We start from the raw sequence: 19,477 nt of genomic DNA, 5'->3' as shown, positions 1-19,477 counted from the left end.
AAATATTAGTTTCCTTTCTTCCTTCCCTTGCCAGACAAAAGTTGTTCTTCCTTACAAAGTCGGTTTGCATGAAAATGCTTCCATGGCTCTCAATTTATCACAGAATCTTCAGAAAAGTTGCTCACTAGATCAAATGGACCCTATTAGACGTGGATTCTCAGAGGCTTCTAATCACCCTCCCCTCCCAGGCAGGGCGTGCTGTGGAAAGCCCTAATAGAAGTTTATATAACCTGATGTTCACAATTCTCTCTTTTCTGGATTTGGGTAGGCTTTTTAATTCTTATTTCTGTGACTCTTGCTTTTGTCTCGTTTCTCTTACATGACCCTGCCCCCAATTCCAAAATACACTTTTATACAAATGAACTCTAGCTCAAACTGCTTATATGCCATTTCTCAAAGATGCCTTATCATTTCCTGCTTCCACATTTTTTTTCTTCTGCCGGGCTCTCTCCCTGAAATAACCCTTTACCGAAAATTTATCTATTGAACTTTTACCTTCAAGGCTCAACTCAAATGCCTGTTCCTCATACATCTCTGGCCACTATGAATGGAAGTGATCTCCCTTTCTACTAAATCACTGTAGCACTGCATATCACTTAATGGACAGATGGCAGATACTGTAGTATTTTGGGGCTGAAGACTGACTGAAATGGCATCTGAGGGGCACCTGGGTGGCTCAGTCAGTTAAGTGTCCAACTTTGGCTCAGGTCATGATTTCATGGTTTGTGGGTTCGAGCCCTGCATTGGGCTCTGTGCTGACAGCTCGGAGCCTGGAGCCTGCTTCAGATTTTGTGTCTCCCTCTCTCTCTGCCCCTCCCTGCTCACACTCTGTCTCTGTCTCTGTCTCTGTCTCTCTCTCTCTCTCTCTCTCTCTGTCTCTCTCTGTCTCTCAAAAGTAAATAAATATTAAAAACATTTTCAAAATAATAAAAAATAAAATGGAATCCGATTAGCAATCCCTTAAATGGCCTCTCCCAATGCCTTACTAAAAAAAATCTCTGAAGCCAACAAAAGCCAAATTCTCACAAATACACTAAAAACTAATAAACAAGCTATTATCAGAATGAGGAAAGAATTTCTGACAATTTAAAGGCCAGAGGAACTGTATTGAGAAATGATAAAAATTGCTTTCCCACTGGGGCGCCTGGGTGGCTCCGCTAAGTGCTCAACCTGGGCTCAGGTCATGATCTCACGGTTTGTGAGTTCGAGCCCTGCGTTAGCCTCTGTGCTTACAGCTCAGAGCCTGGAGCCTGTTTCAGATTCTATGTCTCATTCTCTCTCTGCCCCTCCCCGACGTGTGCTCTGTCTCTCTCTGTCTCTCAAAAATAAATAAATGTAAAAAAAAAAAAAATTTTAAAAACCACTTTCCCATTAAAAGTAGATTAAAATTCTTGGTCTGAGAAAACCACTCTTTATGCCTTCTCAACTGTTTACCTCCTACTCAAAACACAGGAGCCCTTGGAACACCTGGGTGGCTCAGTTGCTTAAGCGTCCAACTCTTGATTTCACGGGTTGTGAGATGGAGCCCTGTTTCAAGCTCAGCACAGAGTCTACTTGGGATTCTCTCTTTCTGTGCCTTCCCCTCTGGTGTTCTCTCTCTCTCTCTCTCTCTCTCTCTCACTCTCTCAAAAAACAAAACAAAACAAAGCCATACATCACCAACAACAGCCACAAAAAAAAAAAAAAAAAATAGTGGGGCCAAACATTCTTCTATCAGCTAGGTGAGATTTTATGGAGTATCCAGAATGCTACCCCCTAATCTCTAACAGGGATTCAAAAAGTTAACCATAATAATAAAAATTAGAAAAGGGTTTTCAAGATCATGCAAAAAAAATTAGCAGGTATGCCAATATTAATTTTTCTCAAGTGGGAGGTTGCAGGAAGGTTAATTGGAGGAAGGTGATCAAAAGGTAATAAATTATGTATTGTACATGATGTGATGTACAACATGATGACTATAGCTAACACAGATGTGTGGTATATTTGCAAGTTTTTAAGAGAGTAGACCCTAAGTTTTCATCACAAGAAAAAAAATTTGTTTTCTTTGTGTGTGTGTGTGTGTGTGTGTGTGTGTGTGTGTCCCTAGGAGATAATGAATGTTAACTAAATTTATTGTGGTAATCATTTCACAATATACTTAAATCAAAAAAGATTGCCATGCATTTTAAACTTATATGGTGCTGTATGTAGATTACATCTCAATAAAACTAGAAAAAGTAATCAGATGTGAGGCAAGACATAAAATTAATAGGAAAGTAAATGTTTAATATTGATAAAATTTATAGTAAAGATATAATTATGAATCACTTCAAATAAAACAATGGCTGAAATGTATAAAGTAAAAATCATTAAGAATATAAGGAAAAATAACAAACACAAGTGTTGTGGAAGACTCACATACATCTCAGGCTTTGAGGAATCCAGTGGGAAAAAATAGATTGGAATAATATTTTTAATAATATGCAGTAATATAATAAATAAGGTGATATAGATATACATATGTACATAGATAAATTTATAGCTAGCTAGCTAGAGGTAAATAAATAATCAAACTAGTTGCTTCCAAAAGTACCTATGAAATATTCAGAATACTTTATCATAGTGTTTGTCCCCAAGAAAGAATTAAGAAATTCCAAACTTTAGAAGTCCAACCATTCTCTGATTTGTATTACTATAACTAGAAATTAATAAGGAAAATAAATTTGTAAACACATAAACATCAAGCCAAAGCAAGAATTAAAACTACAATTACAAACCATTTATTTTTTTTATAAACCATTTAGAAATCAATAAATAGGACATTACATATCAAATTACAGAATGCCACCAAAGCTACAACCAGAGGCAATTTTGTAACAGGAAGAACTTACTCACTTTTGTTTAGTGGGGTTTTGTTGTATGTTCTAAAAATTTTCCATTGTTTAAAATTAAGCTGTAGCTACTTGAATATTTCCAGATGTAGTGCTCCATAGTAAATGTGTAAATCACCCTTCAAATGAAACACGCTGGACCTAGTATTTGCTCTTACTGTCTTTGTTCACATTTGCTATGACCTGTTTTTCCCTGTTTTCCGTTTCCTTGGAACACCAACCAGTTGGCACCGTATTTGATCACCTGACTCATGCCTAAGGCCCTTTAACCTAATAGTTTTTGTGAATAAAATCTCTGATTTTGACCCTCAATCTTGCACAGGTTATTTTATAGTTACTTCTTGCTTCCAAGCAGCTAATGTTACTGGTAAGAGGCACTCACACCTTCTATTGAGGGCACAAGGGGCCCTTATAATTTGGCAGAGCCCCACCTCACCTCTCAACAAGAAGAGGGAAATTACAGAGGGAAGATAAATGTAATTCAGAATAAGAATCTGTGATCTCTATGCTCCTTATGAGTTTATCACAGAATTAAATAAATACATATACACACATATATACATGCATGCATGCATGCATACATAGATGGAGGCTACAGATGCTATTATTTGGGGATTCACTCAGACGTTATAAAAAGTACATATATTTTAAAACTTTTAAATTCTACTTCAATAGTAATACTGTGAACTAAAATTGATTTTTCCCATTCTGAGCTTCCTATGTCCAGTAAGATCATGTGTCAAAAATATTAGATGGCTATGTGATTTCTATACTGAGCTCTCAGACATACAAAAAATAAAATTGTTTTGTGTTATACATAATTTCTCAATTCAAAAGTGATGTCTACTTTTCCTAAATTTTTCACTTAATATTACTAGCCATTTTATTATTTTTGTGTCAAATATACCTATTAATGAATTATAGTGTGTTTTCTCAATTCAGATTTATTTCCAACAACAAAACTTTCAGTTTCCTGTAAAGAAACTCTGGATAGTTGCTATAGTCCACTATGGTACCATAAGAGGAAAAGACATTTGTTCCTTATTTCTGTAAAACTTCTCACTGAATTGTGTGTATGCACAGAAAGACGAATTTGTGTGATCAAAATGATTCACGTGGTGTCTAAACCTATTAACATTCTTCCCCAATGTAGACGAGGGTCCAACGTATCTCTTACATTGGACATGAGTAGCTTGGGGAATGTTGAACCTTTTGTGGCTATCCCAACCCCACGGGAGAAGGTAGCAATGGAGTATCTGCAGTCAGCCAGCCGAATCCTCACAAGGTCACAGCTGAGGGACGTCGTGGCAAGTTCACATTTACTCCAAAGTGAATTCATGGTGAGCCAGCTGTTTATTATTCACTCCTCAGTAGGTATTTTGATAAACTAGACCCTAGAGGCACCTACTAAAATGGCACTGTCCTCCACTCAAGTAAACAAACAGTTACAGTTTAAAAGGTTAAGTACAAGGTTTTAGAGCCACCCTACATCTCATCAAGTACTGATAAATGTTCAAACTAGCATGTGATTACTAAATTGAGGCAGAGTATGTAGGAGCTGGCCAGGCAGAGAAGTATCAAGAAGGAACTAGGCAGAGAAGAGGCATTTCAGGAAGAAGGGACAGTTTACTGTCACTGTTTGGGGAATTAAGTTGTTCGATTTAGCTGATGCATTGAAATCAAGGTGGAAAGTGGCAAAGCTTGAGCCTCAGAGTTATAAAAGAAACCTGAGTCTTGATACATATTTAAAAGTTTGAACTTTATCTTAAGTTTGTAAAAGATCACTCTATCTGCAGTGGAGTGAACATTAGAAAGGGGTATGTTGGAAGCTCTAGAGTGATCCTGTGGACTGGGCATGGTGGTCTAAACTAAGATAGTAGGAGTGAAAATGTGGGAAACCTATAGGAATCTGCAAGAAGGGGGCCGAATTGGATGAGGCGGCCAAAATAAGGGAAGAAGTCAGAAATGATACCTCAGTTTGTGACATGAGGAACAGGCCGCATACAGTGACCTTAAATGAAATAAGGAACATGGGGGAAGACCAAATGTGGGCTAAAGAGGATTGGGAGTTTTAGCCAAAACTGTTGGCAACCCATCAGTGTAGCTGGTGATAACTCGATTCATGAAAACACATTTCCAACCCAGAGAGCATGGAGACAGATTAGACCTTCTTAGTTCTAATTACTGCCCAAGGGGATTATGCATTTTATAGCTCACTTTAATCTTAAATCAGTTGTACATCGTAAGCCAAAGTCTGTTGATTTTAATAAATTGATCATCCCAAGTTCTGTTCAGATATTTGCAGTGACTCTAATGATGAAATATCCAGCAATGGGCTAGATCTGCTGTTAGCCTCTTCAACTACTGTTAAGCATCCAAAGTAAAACATGAACATGCAGTTTTTAAAATTAGACTTTGTAGTGTGTCATCTTTTCATATATGAAAAAGATGAGACCTAGTGAGATGCAAGAACAAGTCAATGATCATACAGCTAATCAAAAGTACATCTAGTATTCTTTTCTGGAACCATAGATAGCTCTTTGTTCTTTGAGATAAGCCCTTAAAGGAAAAATGACAAGGAGTACCAAAAAGAAAGATAATGCTGGAAGATGATAAATTGTCAGTGTGTGTCAGAAAACAGGAAGAAGCAGAGGAGAAACAAACATATCACAGCTTTGCTAAAACAGACTGACCTGTTCGAAATTACCAACCAAACATGAATATGTGCTTTCTGTTGAACATCCAACAATTTTGCTTATTTTGGTCACTTGGAACTGAGAAGTTATAACATTTATTTGGAACAAAGAGTAGGAATGAATGTTATAAATATCTAAAATAGTGCACATTTAGGAAATGATATTTAAAAAGTAAACTACTTCTCTCTGTAGACCACATCTCAAATTTATAAGATAGTCAGGCTTTCCTCAAATTTTCAGATTGACTGAAAACTGGGACAATTTGAATTAATTTATGGATAACTTCTTCCATGTAAATGAATATTAGGCTGTTGAGTTATATCTTCCACTGAAGAAACTTTAAGTAACAAAAATAGTATTTCACGTGATCTAAAGATGAAAGTTCTCTTATTTCACGTTAATCTTTAAGCAATGTTTTGCAAAAATTTAATTAGAGATCATACTATGTTGTGTAATCAAATCCTTAAATGATTTTTTTGACCCTTTTGAAAACTTTGGTTTATTTCTTTCTTTGTCCCAGTCAGCTACAGATGCTCACCTTTTAGATCTAATTCATTTCCACGGAGCCATTTCTACTCTAATTGTTCCCTCTCCAAGCATTTGAGGCACATGACATATATTCTGACTGAGTAAAACTATTTATATTCTTGTTAAGCGGGAGAAAACAGTGTCTGGGTGACCTTCACTAAAAATATTACATTGACAACACAAATGGAACTGTACAATTATCAACCATTCCTTAATACAAAAAAGCATCCTATGATCATCTCCTGAATCAACAAAAAAGCCCTTTACATTTACCATTTGGGGAGGAAGGTTTTAATAATCCTAAAAGAGTTACACAATGTTAAAAGAGAATCCACTGTAGTGAAATTTTTGGTACTGAACTTAAAGATTTAAAGAAATTTGAATACATTGTCAATTTTCAGCTGTGTGTGTACATATTTCTAGCAATTATGTCAAAATAGAAGTTTAAAAATCTAATCAAAGTTTTATATGTTTCTTTGATAACCATATATAAAATAATACTTTCTAAGACAGAGAGGTGTTTCTTAGAGTCAGCTTGACGGGGTGCAGCTAATATGTTTATAAAAGGAAGGGTGTTGGTCAGCCAGAGGTGGTAGTCTGTTGTTTTACAAATGACTTTGAAGTTCAGTAGGGCTCTGGATCAGATGGCCCCCTGGGAAGATTTTCTTTGTGGCAGCATTAGATACACTAATTTGATATCATTTATTTTTGCAGGAAATTCCAATGAACTTTGTGGATCCCAAAGAAATTGACATTCCACGTCATGGAACTAAAAATCGCTATAAGACCATTTTGCCAAGTAAGTTTCTTGAATTAAGTAGTTTGCATTATAAAGCACAAGCCTTCCCCATTAACCTCCACTTCATCGATTCCCATCCTCACAACTTCTCTGTATACACTAAAGTTGGAGTTATAAATACACATCAAGACTAATAACCATTAAAGTAGTTTGAGGTTAATAACTTTATCCTGTATTACTTTTATTACAGTGGTCAGCTCACAATTCCAACAGACACATGGTTCTAAACTTTTATTGTGTTGCACATTATGGTCAGTTGGTTTTCATCAAGAGTATCAAAAAATTCAATGGGCAAATAGTCTTTTCAACAAATGGTGTTGAGACAACCAACATTCACATGCAAAAAAAAAAAAAAATGAAATTGGACCCTGCCTCACACTATATGCAAAAATTAATTCAAAATGGATCAGACCTGAAGGTAAGAGCTAAGATTATAAAGCTCTTAGTATAAAGCAGATGTAAATCTTCATGACCTTGAATTAGTCAGTGATTTCTTAGATGTGATGCCAAAAGTACAAGCAACAAAAGAAAAAATAAATTGAACTTTATGAAATTAAAAAGTTTTGTGCTTCAGAGGTCAAAGGATACCATCAAGAAGATAGAAAGATGACTCACAGAATGGGAAAAAAAATTGCAAATTATATATCTAATAAGGGACTTCTGTCTAGAATATATAAAGAACTCTTAGCACTCAATTATAAAAAGACAATTCAATTTGAAAATGGGCATAGGACTTGAATAGACATTTCTCCATAGAATATACACAAATGATTGGCAGGCATTTGAAAAGATGCTCAACATCATTAGCCATAAGGTAAATCAAAACCACAATGAGATAACACTTCACATCCACATGATTAAAATAAAAATGATAGACTATAGGAACTGTTAGCAAGGATGTAAAAAAACTGGAACCTTCACACATTGCTGATAAGGATGGAAAATGGTACAGTTACTTAAGAAACAGTTCAGTAGTTCCTCAAAAGGCAAAGCCTAGAGTTACTATATGACTCAGACATTCTACTCCTAGTAATATAACCAAGAAAAATGAAAACATTTCATTGTCAATCACTAGACAAATAGCTAGTTGGGATTTCGGCAAAATCCAAAAACATCTCAGAGTAATAGTTCTGGAAAGATGGAGCCACAAAGACTTTTAAAAAGTATTGATATTGAAAAGCTATACACAAATGTTTGTAACAGCATTATTTATAAGAGCCCCAGGGGCGCCAGGGTGGCTCAGTCAGTTAAGCATCCGTCTCTCAATTTTGGCTTGGGTTGTGATCTCACGGTTTGTGAGATGGAGCCTCGCATCAGACTCTGTGCTGACAGCGTGGGGCTGCTTGGGATTCTCTCTCTCCCTCTCTCTGTGCCCCTCCCCTGTGCGTGCACTCTCTCTCTCTCTCTCTCAAAATAAACAAGTAAGCATTTAATCAAATATATATATAATAGCCCCAAATGTGGAAACAACCAAAATATCCATCAACTGATGAATATATAGAGTGTAGAATGTCCACACAATGGAATATTACCCAGCAATAAAAACAAATGAGGTGCTGATGCATGCTACAACATGCATGAACCTTGGAAACATTATGCTAAGTGAAAGAAGCCATCACAAAATCCCTCAGATTATGTAATTCCACTTATATGACATGTCCGGATTGGCAAATCTATAAAGACAGAAACTGTGTTAATGGTTACCTGGTGCTGGGAGGCATGGGAAATAAATGCTAAATAACTAAAGGGAATGGGGTTTATTTGGAGATGAGGAAAATGTTACAAAATCAATTGTGGTGACAGTTGTACACTCTGTGAATTAAAAAAAAAAAAACTCTGTGATGGCACACTTTAAGTGAGTTCATCGTATGGTATATGAATTCCATCTGAATAAAGCTGTTACCGAAAAATTTCATTGTGCATAACAATCACCTAGAATCCTTATAAAAATTTAGAGTCCTGTACCCCACCCGGGGCATTCTGTTTAAGTAGGTCTGCTGTTGGGCCCAAGAATCTGTGCTTCTAAGCAAACGACCAGGTGATTCTGGTACAGAGGATACCAGGACCACACTTTGAGAAACACTGTTTAGACTATGTTTGTTTTTTTTTAATGTTTATTTATTTTTGACAAAGACAGACAGGTGTGAGTGGGGGAGAGGAAGAGAGAGAAAGAGACACAGAATCTGAAGCAGGCTTCAGGCTCTGAGCTGTCACCACAGAGCCCGATGTGGGGCTTGAACCCACGGACCATGAGATCATGACTTGAGCTGAAGTCAGATGCCCAACCAACTGAGCTATCCAGGCGCCCCTAGACTATGTTAAAACTGAATTTAACTCCATGAAATTTATATCAAGCAATGAGCCAGCTGCCAGAAACCAGTAAGAAATAAGGAATGGCTTATAAGATCAAGGAGGTCATGGACTAGAGAGGAGAGATATGTAAATGAGTAATTATGTTCAATATAATAAAAGCCAGAACTGGGATCTGGCCCAAGTGGTGTAGGAATATAGAGAAGACTGACTAATTCTGCTTACAGTGGCAAAAATGCTTTGGAGAGGATGTTACATTGTCAATCACTAGACAACAGATAGTTGGGTTTTGGCAAAATCTATAAACATCTCAAAACGATAGCTCTGGAAAGATGGAGCCACAAAGACTTTTAAAAAGTATGGATATTGGGGCACCTGGGTGACTCAGTCAATTAAGTGTCTGACTTCGGCTTAGGTCATGATCTCGTGGTTTGTGAGTTCGAGCCCCACATCCGGCTCTGTGCTGACAGCTCAGAGCCTGGGGCCTGCTTTGGTTTCTGTGTCTCCCTCTCTCTCTGCCCCTCTCCTGCTCATGCTCTGTCTCTCTCACTCTCAAAAGTAAATAAATAAACATTAAAAAAAAAAAAAAAGTATGGATATTGAAGGTGCCTGGGTGGCTCAGTTGGTTAAGCATGCAACTTCAGTTCAGGTCATGATCTCACAGTTCATGAGTTTGAGCCCCACATCGGGCTCTCTGCTGTCAGTGCAGAACCTACTTTGGATCCTCTGTCTCCCTCTCTCTGCCCCTCCCCCACTCTCACTCTCCCTCCTTCCCCAAAATAAACAAACATTAAAAAATAATTTTAAAAAGTATGAATACTGAATAGTAGAGTCTTCATAATCAAGCCCATTAATTCACTCGTAAAACATCAAATTCTCCATATTTATGGTAAAAGAATTACTGTTAATGGTATCTTTGGGCTTCCCCCTCTGGTGGAGTTGAAAACACTCCACTATAACATATTTTTACCTGGTCCATGTAGTATAGTCCTGTTGAAAGATATTTTATAACTACAGCTGGCTAAAGGGGATGAAAGTGCTGTGAGTTAAAAATAGTGCTTCTCTCTTTCTCTGTCTCTGTCTCTGTCTCTGTCTCTGTCTCTCTCAAGATTTTTCATCTGAAATTTACCAAACATAAATAATTAGGGCATATACATCCATCGCAGTTTTACCTAACCATCTAATGTCAGATGGATTTGGAAATTATTGGGATTATTTAAAGTTCAGCCTTCTCTATTTCCTGCCCAGATGATATCAGACATAGCCCTTCATAGTCCTGTGTCAGCTTTTCCATTCCCAGAACTGGGTGGATCACTTGAACCAGGGCACCTGTGCTGACAACTGATGTTGCAAATAATGAATTTTCTGTTGAAAATGTCTGAAAGCCTCACCCACTCCCTGTTGCACAAAATATAATTTAGTAAATACAGTTTGGGCATGACATACCATTAGTTGAAAATAATCAGAAAAGACTGGAGTTTATATGGAAAGCTGTTTTTTTATGGTTTATTTTGGACTGTAGTATGGGATAAATTTGTAACACTACATAAAATACTTAAAAATGATTAATATTTTAAGTATTATAATTTTGTATTGTTTTAACTTATAACAAACCCAAGTTTAAAAGCGTCCAGCTTGTACATATTAGTGAGGCTGTATAATTTGGAGTATGGTTTACAGCAGAAATATGGGTGGCTCAGAACCAATTAAATAATAGCTGTTTCTCTGATGATGATGTCAGCCTGGCTCAGAACACTCTACATGGTAGATTAAAGTGAGAAGGTCAAGTTTATATCACATTATTTTGCAACATAAGCAAATATTAATGATGAAAATATATCTATGTCCTAAATCACAAATGCAATGGGAAAAAAAAATCATACCTCAATATGAAGTTATTTGCACAATGCAGTATAATAACAAATTTCATGTATATTTATTCCATGCAAACAATTTATTTATAAAAATATAAAATACATAGATAAAATTAAAGAACTCTATTAATTAAACCTAATTACTCTGGCCATCATTTCATATTTAAAAATTTAAAGTCTGGTAATACTTCCTACTTATGTTTCCTGTTCTATTAAGTGCCCAGAACAGAGTACACATGCAAATAAGTGAGCCACTCATTAGACAACAAATTGTATGGCTAAAACAAAATACTGCAGTTAGACTTGACTCCCTATCATGGCAAGAGCACTCATAGTTTACACAGATGATTTAGTCTTTCTGTTCCACCTAACCTTTCCTCATCCCTTAAAGATAGTGATAATAATATCATTCCATAGGGCCATGTAGAGAATTAAGTAATAATATGTGAAAAAGGAAGTTCCAACCAATAGAAAGCCCTCAGGTAATGTTAGTTTCTCCTTTCTCCCTACCTAACTGAAGATGAATTCATCACTAACCCCAGAACCAATTCCAGAAAATAGGAACACTAAGTAGACAAAGGCAAGTTTATAGTTTCAAAAGCAGACTCTTTAAGGGTCCTGTTTTCTCTCATAATTTTCACATGAATCTTAAAAAGTGAGTTTCCATGTAATCACCATCTTGCACTGCGGAGATCATCATTGTCCACCAAAACTCTGTACAGTGATGGAAATGTTCTATATCTCCAGTGTGATGGCCATTAGCTACATGTGGCAATCGAGCACTTGACGTATAGCCAGTGCACCTGAGGAACTGATTTTTTTTAATTTTATTGTATTTTAATAACTTAAATTTAGCTCCATGTGGCTAGTGGCACCATTTTGGACACTGCAGGCCTGAAGTCTTCTCTTTCTCCTGCAACAAAGTGGAGGTGACTCCCACTCACCTTGAAGGCGTGGCCAAGTCCCTGCCTTTCCTCCCATTTCCCAGTTGTCTTGAATTTATCTAGAAAAACTATATTATCCCACTCATTTCTGTCTTTGCCCAGGGATACACTAGCAGTGTGCACCCTTCCCTCATCTGATAGCTTCTCCTCTTGACTCCAAACCTCAAACACATTTCTTCCTGGAGAAGAAATCTCCAGCACAGGATAACCTTTCATAAAATCTGATAGGATAGGATGCAGTCAGAATATCAGGATCCAGGTACCATTTCATCTGTTAAATGGAAGGCTTAAATTGCCAGAGATATTTTAAAGAGGACAAAATGGGGAAATGTCATGTGTTCTCTACACGAAATCTATGTGGTCAATATTTTGTTGAGAGGAAAAAAAAAAAGGAAGGAGGACAGGAGAAAGAGAAGGAATAAGAGAGGAAGAGAGGGAGGGAGGGGAAAAAGGGGAAGAAAGCAAGAGGAGAGAAGGAAGAAAATAAAAGCAGAAAAACAAAAGAGAGGGAAGACAAGTCGCTCAATGTTGGAATTATTATTGCTACCACCCGGAGGTATCATAAGTGGCATGCTAAATATTTAGCGTATAATCTAGAAGCATCTATTCTGAAAAAAGTTATCAGAGTGAATTTGACATACATATATATCATATATATATATATGTATGACATGTATATATGACAAATATACATATATATATTTAAAATACACATGTACACTTAAAATGCATAAAGTGAATAAAATTATAACAGTGATGATGACAATGATAAAGTTTTAGATATTTTTTAACCCTCAGCTTTTTTATTTTTTTTTCAACGTTTATTTATTTATTTATTTATTTATTTATTTATTTTGGGACAGAGAGAGACAGAGCATGAACGGGGGAGGGGCAGAGAGAGAGGGAGACACAGAATCGGAAACAGGCTCCAGGCTCCGAGCCATCAGCCCAGAGCCCGACGCGGGGCTCGAACTCACGGACCGCGAGATCGTGACCTGTGCCGAAGTCAGACGCTTAACCGACTGCGCCACCCAGGCGCCCCACCCTCAGCTTTTTTTATTAGTCCAGTCTAACATTAAAAAGGCTTTGGTTAGGGGCACCTGGGTGGCTCAGTCGGTTAAGTGTCTGACTTCGGCACAGGTCATGATCTCACGGTCCATGAGTTCGAGCCCCACGTCGGGCTCTGTGCTGACGGCTCAGAGCCTGGACCCTGTTTCGGATTCTGTGTCTCCCTCTCTTTCTGCCCCTCCCCTGTTCATGCTCTGTCTCTCTCTGTCTCAAAACTAAATAAACGTTAAAAAAAAAAAAAAAGGCTTTGGTTAGAGGGGTGCCTGGGTGGCTCAGTTGGTTAAGCGTTCAACTTTGGCTCAGGTCATGATCTCACAGTTTGGTTCATGAGTTCAAGCCCCGTGTCAGGCTCTGTGCTGACAGCTCAGAGCCTGGAGCCTGTTTCAATTCTGTGTCTATCTCTCTCTCTGTTCCTCCCCAGCTTGTGCTCTGTCTCTGTCTCTGTCTCTCTCTCTCTCTCTCAAAAATAACTAAACATTAAAAAAAAAGGGGGGGGGGCAGTCTTTGGTTAGAAAACTAATTTTCCTCTCAGTCACATGCTTCATTCTTGTTTAAAAAAAAAAAAGGTATTTGGAAACCTCTAAATACTTGGAAATCTTATAAATTATCAATTTCCAAAATAAACTTAATTTAGCTCGACAAGGAACCTGCATCTAAGCGGTTTATAGGGCTGAGTTCCCAATAAATCATATACTTGGTAGGCTTTATAAAAACTGAAGGAAGTGGGCCTCTTTTCAAGTCTCAGTGGTTTAGAGCTCTTGTGGAAACTTCTAAGAATCAGTGAATACTGAAAAGGAATGAAAGTTTTCCTGTCCCCTTCACTAAGGAAGAAAAAAAGTATCTAGAAAGTCAACAGCAGTGTCTCAACTTTAATAGAAATGAATTGTGATATTAAACACTCTATGAGCCACATACCAGATAGAAATCACAATGGATACTAAAGTTCTTTTTTTTTTTTTTAAGTGATTAAATACAGGTCTTGCCCTCAAGGGGCTCACTACAATTCATTGAGGACAAGCAAAAAAGTTAAGCACTTAAAATACAAGATGGTAGGGGCCCATGGGTGGCTTCGTCGGTTAAGTGTCTGACTTCAGCTCAGGTCATGATCTCACAGTTCGTGGGTTCGAGCCCCACATCAGGCTCTGTGCTGACAGCTCAGAGCCTTGAGCCTGCTTCGAATTCTGTGTCTCCCTCTCTCTTTACCACCTCCCCCACTCACGTTCTCGTTCTCTCTCTCTCTCTCTTTCTCTCACACACACACACAATTAAATAAACATTAAAAAAAATACAAGATGATAAATATTAAAATAAAACATGAAGAAAAAACCTCCATGGGCCTATTTGGTATAGATCAACAAAAGGATCATTGATGGGCATCAGCAAGAATGGTGTCTGCATAAAACTAATGTTAGGATAGATTGGAGTGTACCCAAGGAAGACTGAATTGTGGAGGAGGAGGTAAGAACAGTGGGTATGATAAAATCTCAGAATTTTATCTTTCTGGAGAAGAACAGCAATAGAACAATTACTAAAGAGGAATGTATAGAACTGGCTTCTTAAAAAATGGAAGGGACCATTAAATTAACGCAGTAGACATCGAGTGCCTGCTATACATATAAACACCGTGCTAGACACTAGGTCGTATAGATGAGGAAAAAACCTCCATCCTTGCCTAAGGATGCTCAGAGTGTACCAGATTAAAGAAATCATAAAAGGATGACTTGATCTTAATTCATGTATGTAAATGTTGGTAAAAATAACTACCATAGTTTTCCTAACACTGGTTTACAAAGAGTGTTTCAACTTCTTGATGGAAAGTAATTTGAGAAGTTAAGACAATACTGCTAACACGATAGCAATCTATGCAATATCATTTTCATGCTATAGGTGACTAAAGTGCCACATGTGGTAACTAAAGACAGCTTCTTTAGCAAGAGGGGGTTCAGGCCAGACCAAGTGTTTGCTTTGGGCAGAGGAGAAGAGAGAAGTGAGCAAGGAAATATGGTGCAAATTCCAAATCCAAAGAACAAGAAAAGAAGCATAAATAAGACATAGGGATCAAGAATCAGGAACCCACCCAAAAATGTCATGATGAATAAAATCATCTCAAGCTTATGGGTAACATTTGTGTTAAGGGACAGGGGAGGGGTCAAGATGGGCCCAATTGTCCCTCAATAAACACAGATGGATCAAGAGACAGACATGCAGACACATCAACAACAAACATTGACACAAACCAGATGACCAGTGTATAAATTAATAAGTGTGCTATGCACAGTTATTGGTGTTCTAAGGACCTTTCAAAAGAGTAAATTTGTCTAATACATTCCTTCTTGTTTTCCTCATTAGACCCCCTAAGCAGAGTGTGTTTAAGACCAAAAAATGTAACTGATTCTTTGAGCACCTACATTAATGCTAATTATATTCGGGTAAGTAAATAAATAAAATTTTCTTTCTGATGAGCATGTCAACTCACTATCTGGAATTGTTGGGGGATTTTTTTTTCCTCAGAGTGGATTAATTTTGATTTAACTTGATTACTAGCAAGGTTATTTGCTTGTTTAGTCATAATCAACATTGGTAGTGGGTCTTTTACATTGAGTCTTCCTTTCCTGGGTGTCTGTGGCTGCAGCGCTGTCTAGGGCCTGCTCTGATGAGAACTGAGCATTATGACCCTCAATACCATGTGCTGTGCTTGACTAGCTGGGAGAACAGTCACGTGACTCGTGCTAGACTCCGTGAAGCCGCGGAAGTTGTGTTGCTTTTGGACTAGTAGAGCCATCTTGTTCTGAACTTGTTCTAAGCTTTCAGTGCAAGGCATGAATTTCAAAGCCAGTATTTCTGTCTCTTTACTCAAACTAGGGCTACAGTGGCAAAGAGAAAGCTTTCATCGCCACACAGGGCCCCATGATCAACACCGTGAATGATTTCTGGCAGATGGTTTGGCAGGAAGACAGTCCCGTGATTGTTATGATCACAAAACTCAAAGAAAAAAATGAGGTATGACCTTTACCCAAGTAGTGAACGTTGTATATTTTCGGTTGCTGTAGAAGAGATATTGTCTAAGGAAAATTGCCATGTACTTAATCACAGATTTAAGATGGAAACTTTAAGGCATTTAAAGACAATTTCACTTCATGCTTCCAAGAAATGGTAATTAGTGTCATTGTATGAATGGCAGGTTTCTTTCAGATAAATCAATATACTTGGCGTACATGTATCTCACATATTCCACATAGCTCTGCAAGGAAATGAGGAGTTATGAATTATCACTGTGGTTTATAGGCAGGGAAATGAAAAAAACTACTCATGTCCCAAGTAATTTTTAAGCACTTACTGTGTGACAGATACTATTTTAGTTGTTGGCAATATAAGTATATTAGTAAACAAATTATACAAAGATACCTGCCATTGGTCGATTTTTAACTTGCTATTGGGGAATCCAGATTAAAAAACAATAAACATAATAAATTCATAAAACTATAGCAATTAGAAAGGATAAATGTATAGGAGGAAAAGGTAGAATAAGATAGGGAGATTGGGTGGGGCTGAGCTGTAAGAAGGGTCAAAGGGGAAGGTGAGCTTTGAAAAAAAGATTTGAAAGAAGTAACAAAGCCAAGCAACTTTTTTTTTTTTTTTTTAATTTGCATCCAAGTTAGCATATAGTGCAATAATGATTTCAGGAGTAGAATCCAGTAATTCATCCCCTACATATAACACCCAGTGCTCATCCCAACAAGTGTCTTCCTGAATGCCCCTTGCCCATTTAGCCCTTCCCCCCACCCACAACCCCTCCAGCAACCCTCAGTTTGTTCTCTGTATTTAAGAGTCTCTTATGTTGGGGCCCCCTCCCTGTTTTTATATTATTTTTGCTTCCCGTCCTTTATGTAAATCTGTTTTGTGCCTTAAATTCCACATATGAGTAAAGTCATATGATATTTGTCTTTCTCTGACTAACTTCAAAAAGTCAAGCAACTTTTTCAATATCTTTGTAAGAAATCCAAGAAAAGGGTCAAAGTTAAATTCCATTTGCATACTAGCAGTCTTTCCTCAGGGTCTAGCTTGTAGAACACTCATTCTGTACTTTACATCATGAAAAGAGAATTGTGTAATTCCCAAAGGGTGCTATCCTAGGTACTGCTTACATTTTAGGGCATCTTATTGGAGCATTTATCATCTGGTTTTAGTCAGCGCTTGTGTTTGTTTTCTTGTTACAATTACTGTGTCAGGGCTTCAACATGACAATAAGAATTTAAGAAAGCTGAGCTTTCCTTTTTACCTTTCTGGTGAGTTCTATCCCATGAGTATACTATATTCTGGCTGCTAATCAAGAAAATCCAGGCTTACACGCAGGAGTTTATGAGTTTTGTAAAGTTCGTTGCCTTCTTTCATTTTTGCTACAATAGATAAAGTATTTTTTTTTCTGAAAGTTATTCTGGAAAAAAAGTCTATTTGGGGTCTATAGATGAAGTTATGTACTTAATTAACTATATTGCTTACTAAAGAAATGTATTTTTATGAATTTTATATGAAAGCCAGAGGTGGCATAATAAAAACAGCCCCTGATATTCTCGGCTGTGTCACCCATATCAATCTGTCAACACACTGGGCCGCTGATAATTCCTGCACAGTTGTTTAACATCCATGGCATTTTGCCTTTATTTTACCTAGTAGGAAAATATTTTTCAAGCTTAAAATGTATATTCTCTATATATGCATCTGTATATACATTCCTGCATACATATAAGCCAGATAATGTGAAAAACCTCCCATTACAAAACTAGTCATACTGGTTAAAATTTTAAATAGCATAAAATGTAAAATATAAATTAGCAACATTTCCTCAATCTGAGTAGATTGCATTACTTAGTATTAAAATTAAAAATTCTGTTCCGTTCAGACCCTCCATGATGTAAACATAATACTATAGAGGAAAGTTTGATGTTTTACAGATAAAACAGTAAAATAAAAATAGCATGCATAACAGAGCTTGGGGGAAAGAAAAGTCCCAGCCGGCAAAAAGTGAATAAAAGGCATAAAGCCAGAGAATTATGGGTTACTTGTGCTTTAATGACAATACAAGACCTGGAGAAAAAGCCTTGGGCTTGCAGGAGCCAAGAGTTGGAATGGAGACCTTCCATAAAGCGAGCTCCTACAGGAGCTGTGCCTTCAGTGAAAAGGGGAACCATGAAAATAAACCTGCCCACCAAAATAGGACTATACCAGGAAATTAATCTATCTAAATCTGGTCTTCTCATGGGAGAGATAAAAAGGTTCTCTGTAGTACTCAGCACTTGAAAACCAGGAAATGCCAAGTATAACAATTAATATAAAAATTAATACTGGATTGATGACTCTCGGTGGCACTCTACAAAGGCAAAAACTTTATGGATGCATACACTCTTGGGATTTATATGACAGAATTTCAACAGAAAAATCCCAGCCAAACAGAAGCTCACAAGACAAAATAATGAGACAACACAAGTAAACAAGCAAACAACAAATAGGTAAAATAGACCCACAAGAAATTATAATAAAAGAAACTATAAATATAGGCTATTTTTTTTTTATAATTAAGCACACAAAACATAAAATTAAGAATGTGACAAGGGAACAAGTTACCATCACAAAAGGGTAGGAAGATTTTAAAATAAACCAAAGAGTCCTAGAAATAAATATTATATAGATATTAAAATTAAAGAAAGCATCATTAGGTTTAATAGGCTAGACATAGCTGAATAAATAATGATTGGATTAAAAAATAGAGCTAAGGAGATTACCTAGAAGATCAAAATGACCAAAAATACAAAAGAGAGATTAAGATATAGGGGCACCTGGGTGGCTCAGTAGGTTAAGGGTTTGACCCTCGAATTCAGCTCAGGTCATGATCTCACAGTTTGTGGGTTCAAGCCCCATGTGGAGCTCTGTGCTGAGCATGGAGCCTGAGCATGGAGCCTCCTCTCTCCTGCTTTCCCTGCCTTTCTTCTACTTGTGCTCTCTCTGTCTCTGTCTCTCTCAAAAATAAATAAATAAAATAAAAAAAAAAAGAGTTTAAGATATAGAGGACAGTATGTAAATGCCCAATGTATAGATAATGGATATTTTAGAAGAAGAAAAAAGAGAATATAAGAAAAGAAATAATATTGGAGGAAATATTCCAAAAGTGATGAAAGACATGAGCTCTCAGGTTTGAGAAGCACCATAAATCCTAGGCTGGATAAGTAAAAATAATCCCACAACTAGACACATCTATGTAACTAAAAAACACTAAGGGAGATGATTTAACAACAGAGTAAGTAACAAATGGCTTCTTAGTAGCAGCAGTAGAAGCCAAAAATCAGTAGAGCAATACCTAGCAAGGGATAAAAGAAAATAACTGACAACCCAG

The 19,477-nt window shown here is 37.0% G+C and overlaps 1 protein-coding gene across 4 annotated transcripts in view; it reads left to right on the top strand.

Annotated features, from left to right (window-relative positions):
• PTPRR (protein tyrosine phosphatase receptor type R) overlaps positions 1-19,477 on the top strand; it is a 243,328-nt gene that overhangs the window by 192,899 nt on the left and 30,952 nt on the right. For all 4 annotated transcript variants that reach the window (XM_019835222.3, XM_045062069.1, XM_045062070.1 and 1 more), the window contains 4 exons: positions 4,024-4,210; positions 6,809-6,893; positions 15,439-15,518; positions 15,952-16,089. In XM_019835222.3, the coding sequence (XP_019690781.1) occupies positions 4,024-4,210; positions 6,809-6,893; positions 15,439-15,518; positions 15,952-16,089 (490 nt within the window). The remainder of the gene's footprint in view (positions 1-4,023; positions 4,211-6,808; positions 6,894-15,438; positions 15,519-15,951; positions 16,090-19,477) is intronic.

This window comes from Felis catus, chromosome B4 (assembly GCF_018350175.1).
Source record: "Felis catus isolate Fca126 chromosome B4, F.catus_Fca126_mat1.0, whole genome shotgun sequence".
Taxonomy (NCBI): Eukaryota; Metazoa; Chordata; class Mammalia; order Carnivora; family Felidae; genus Felis; species Felis catus.
The sequence above is the reverse complement of the archived record's forward strand: the minus strand, read 5'-3'. Positions and strand labels throughout refer to the sequence as shown.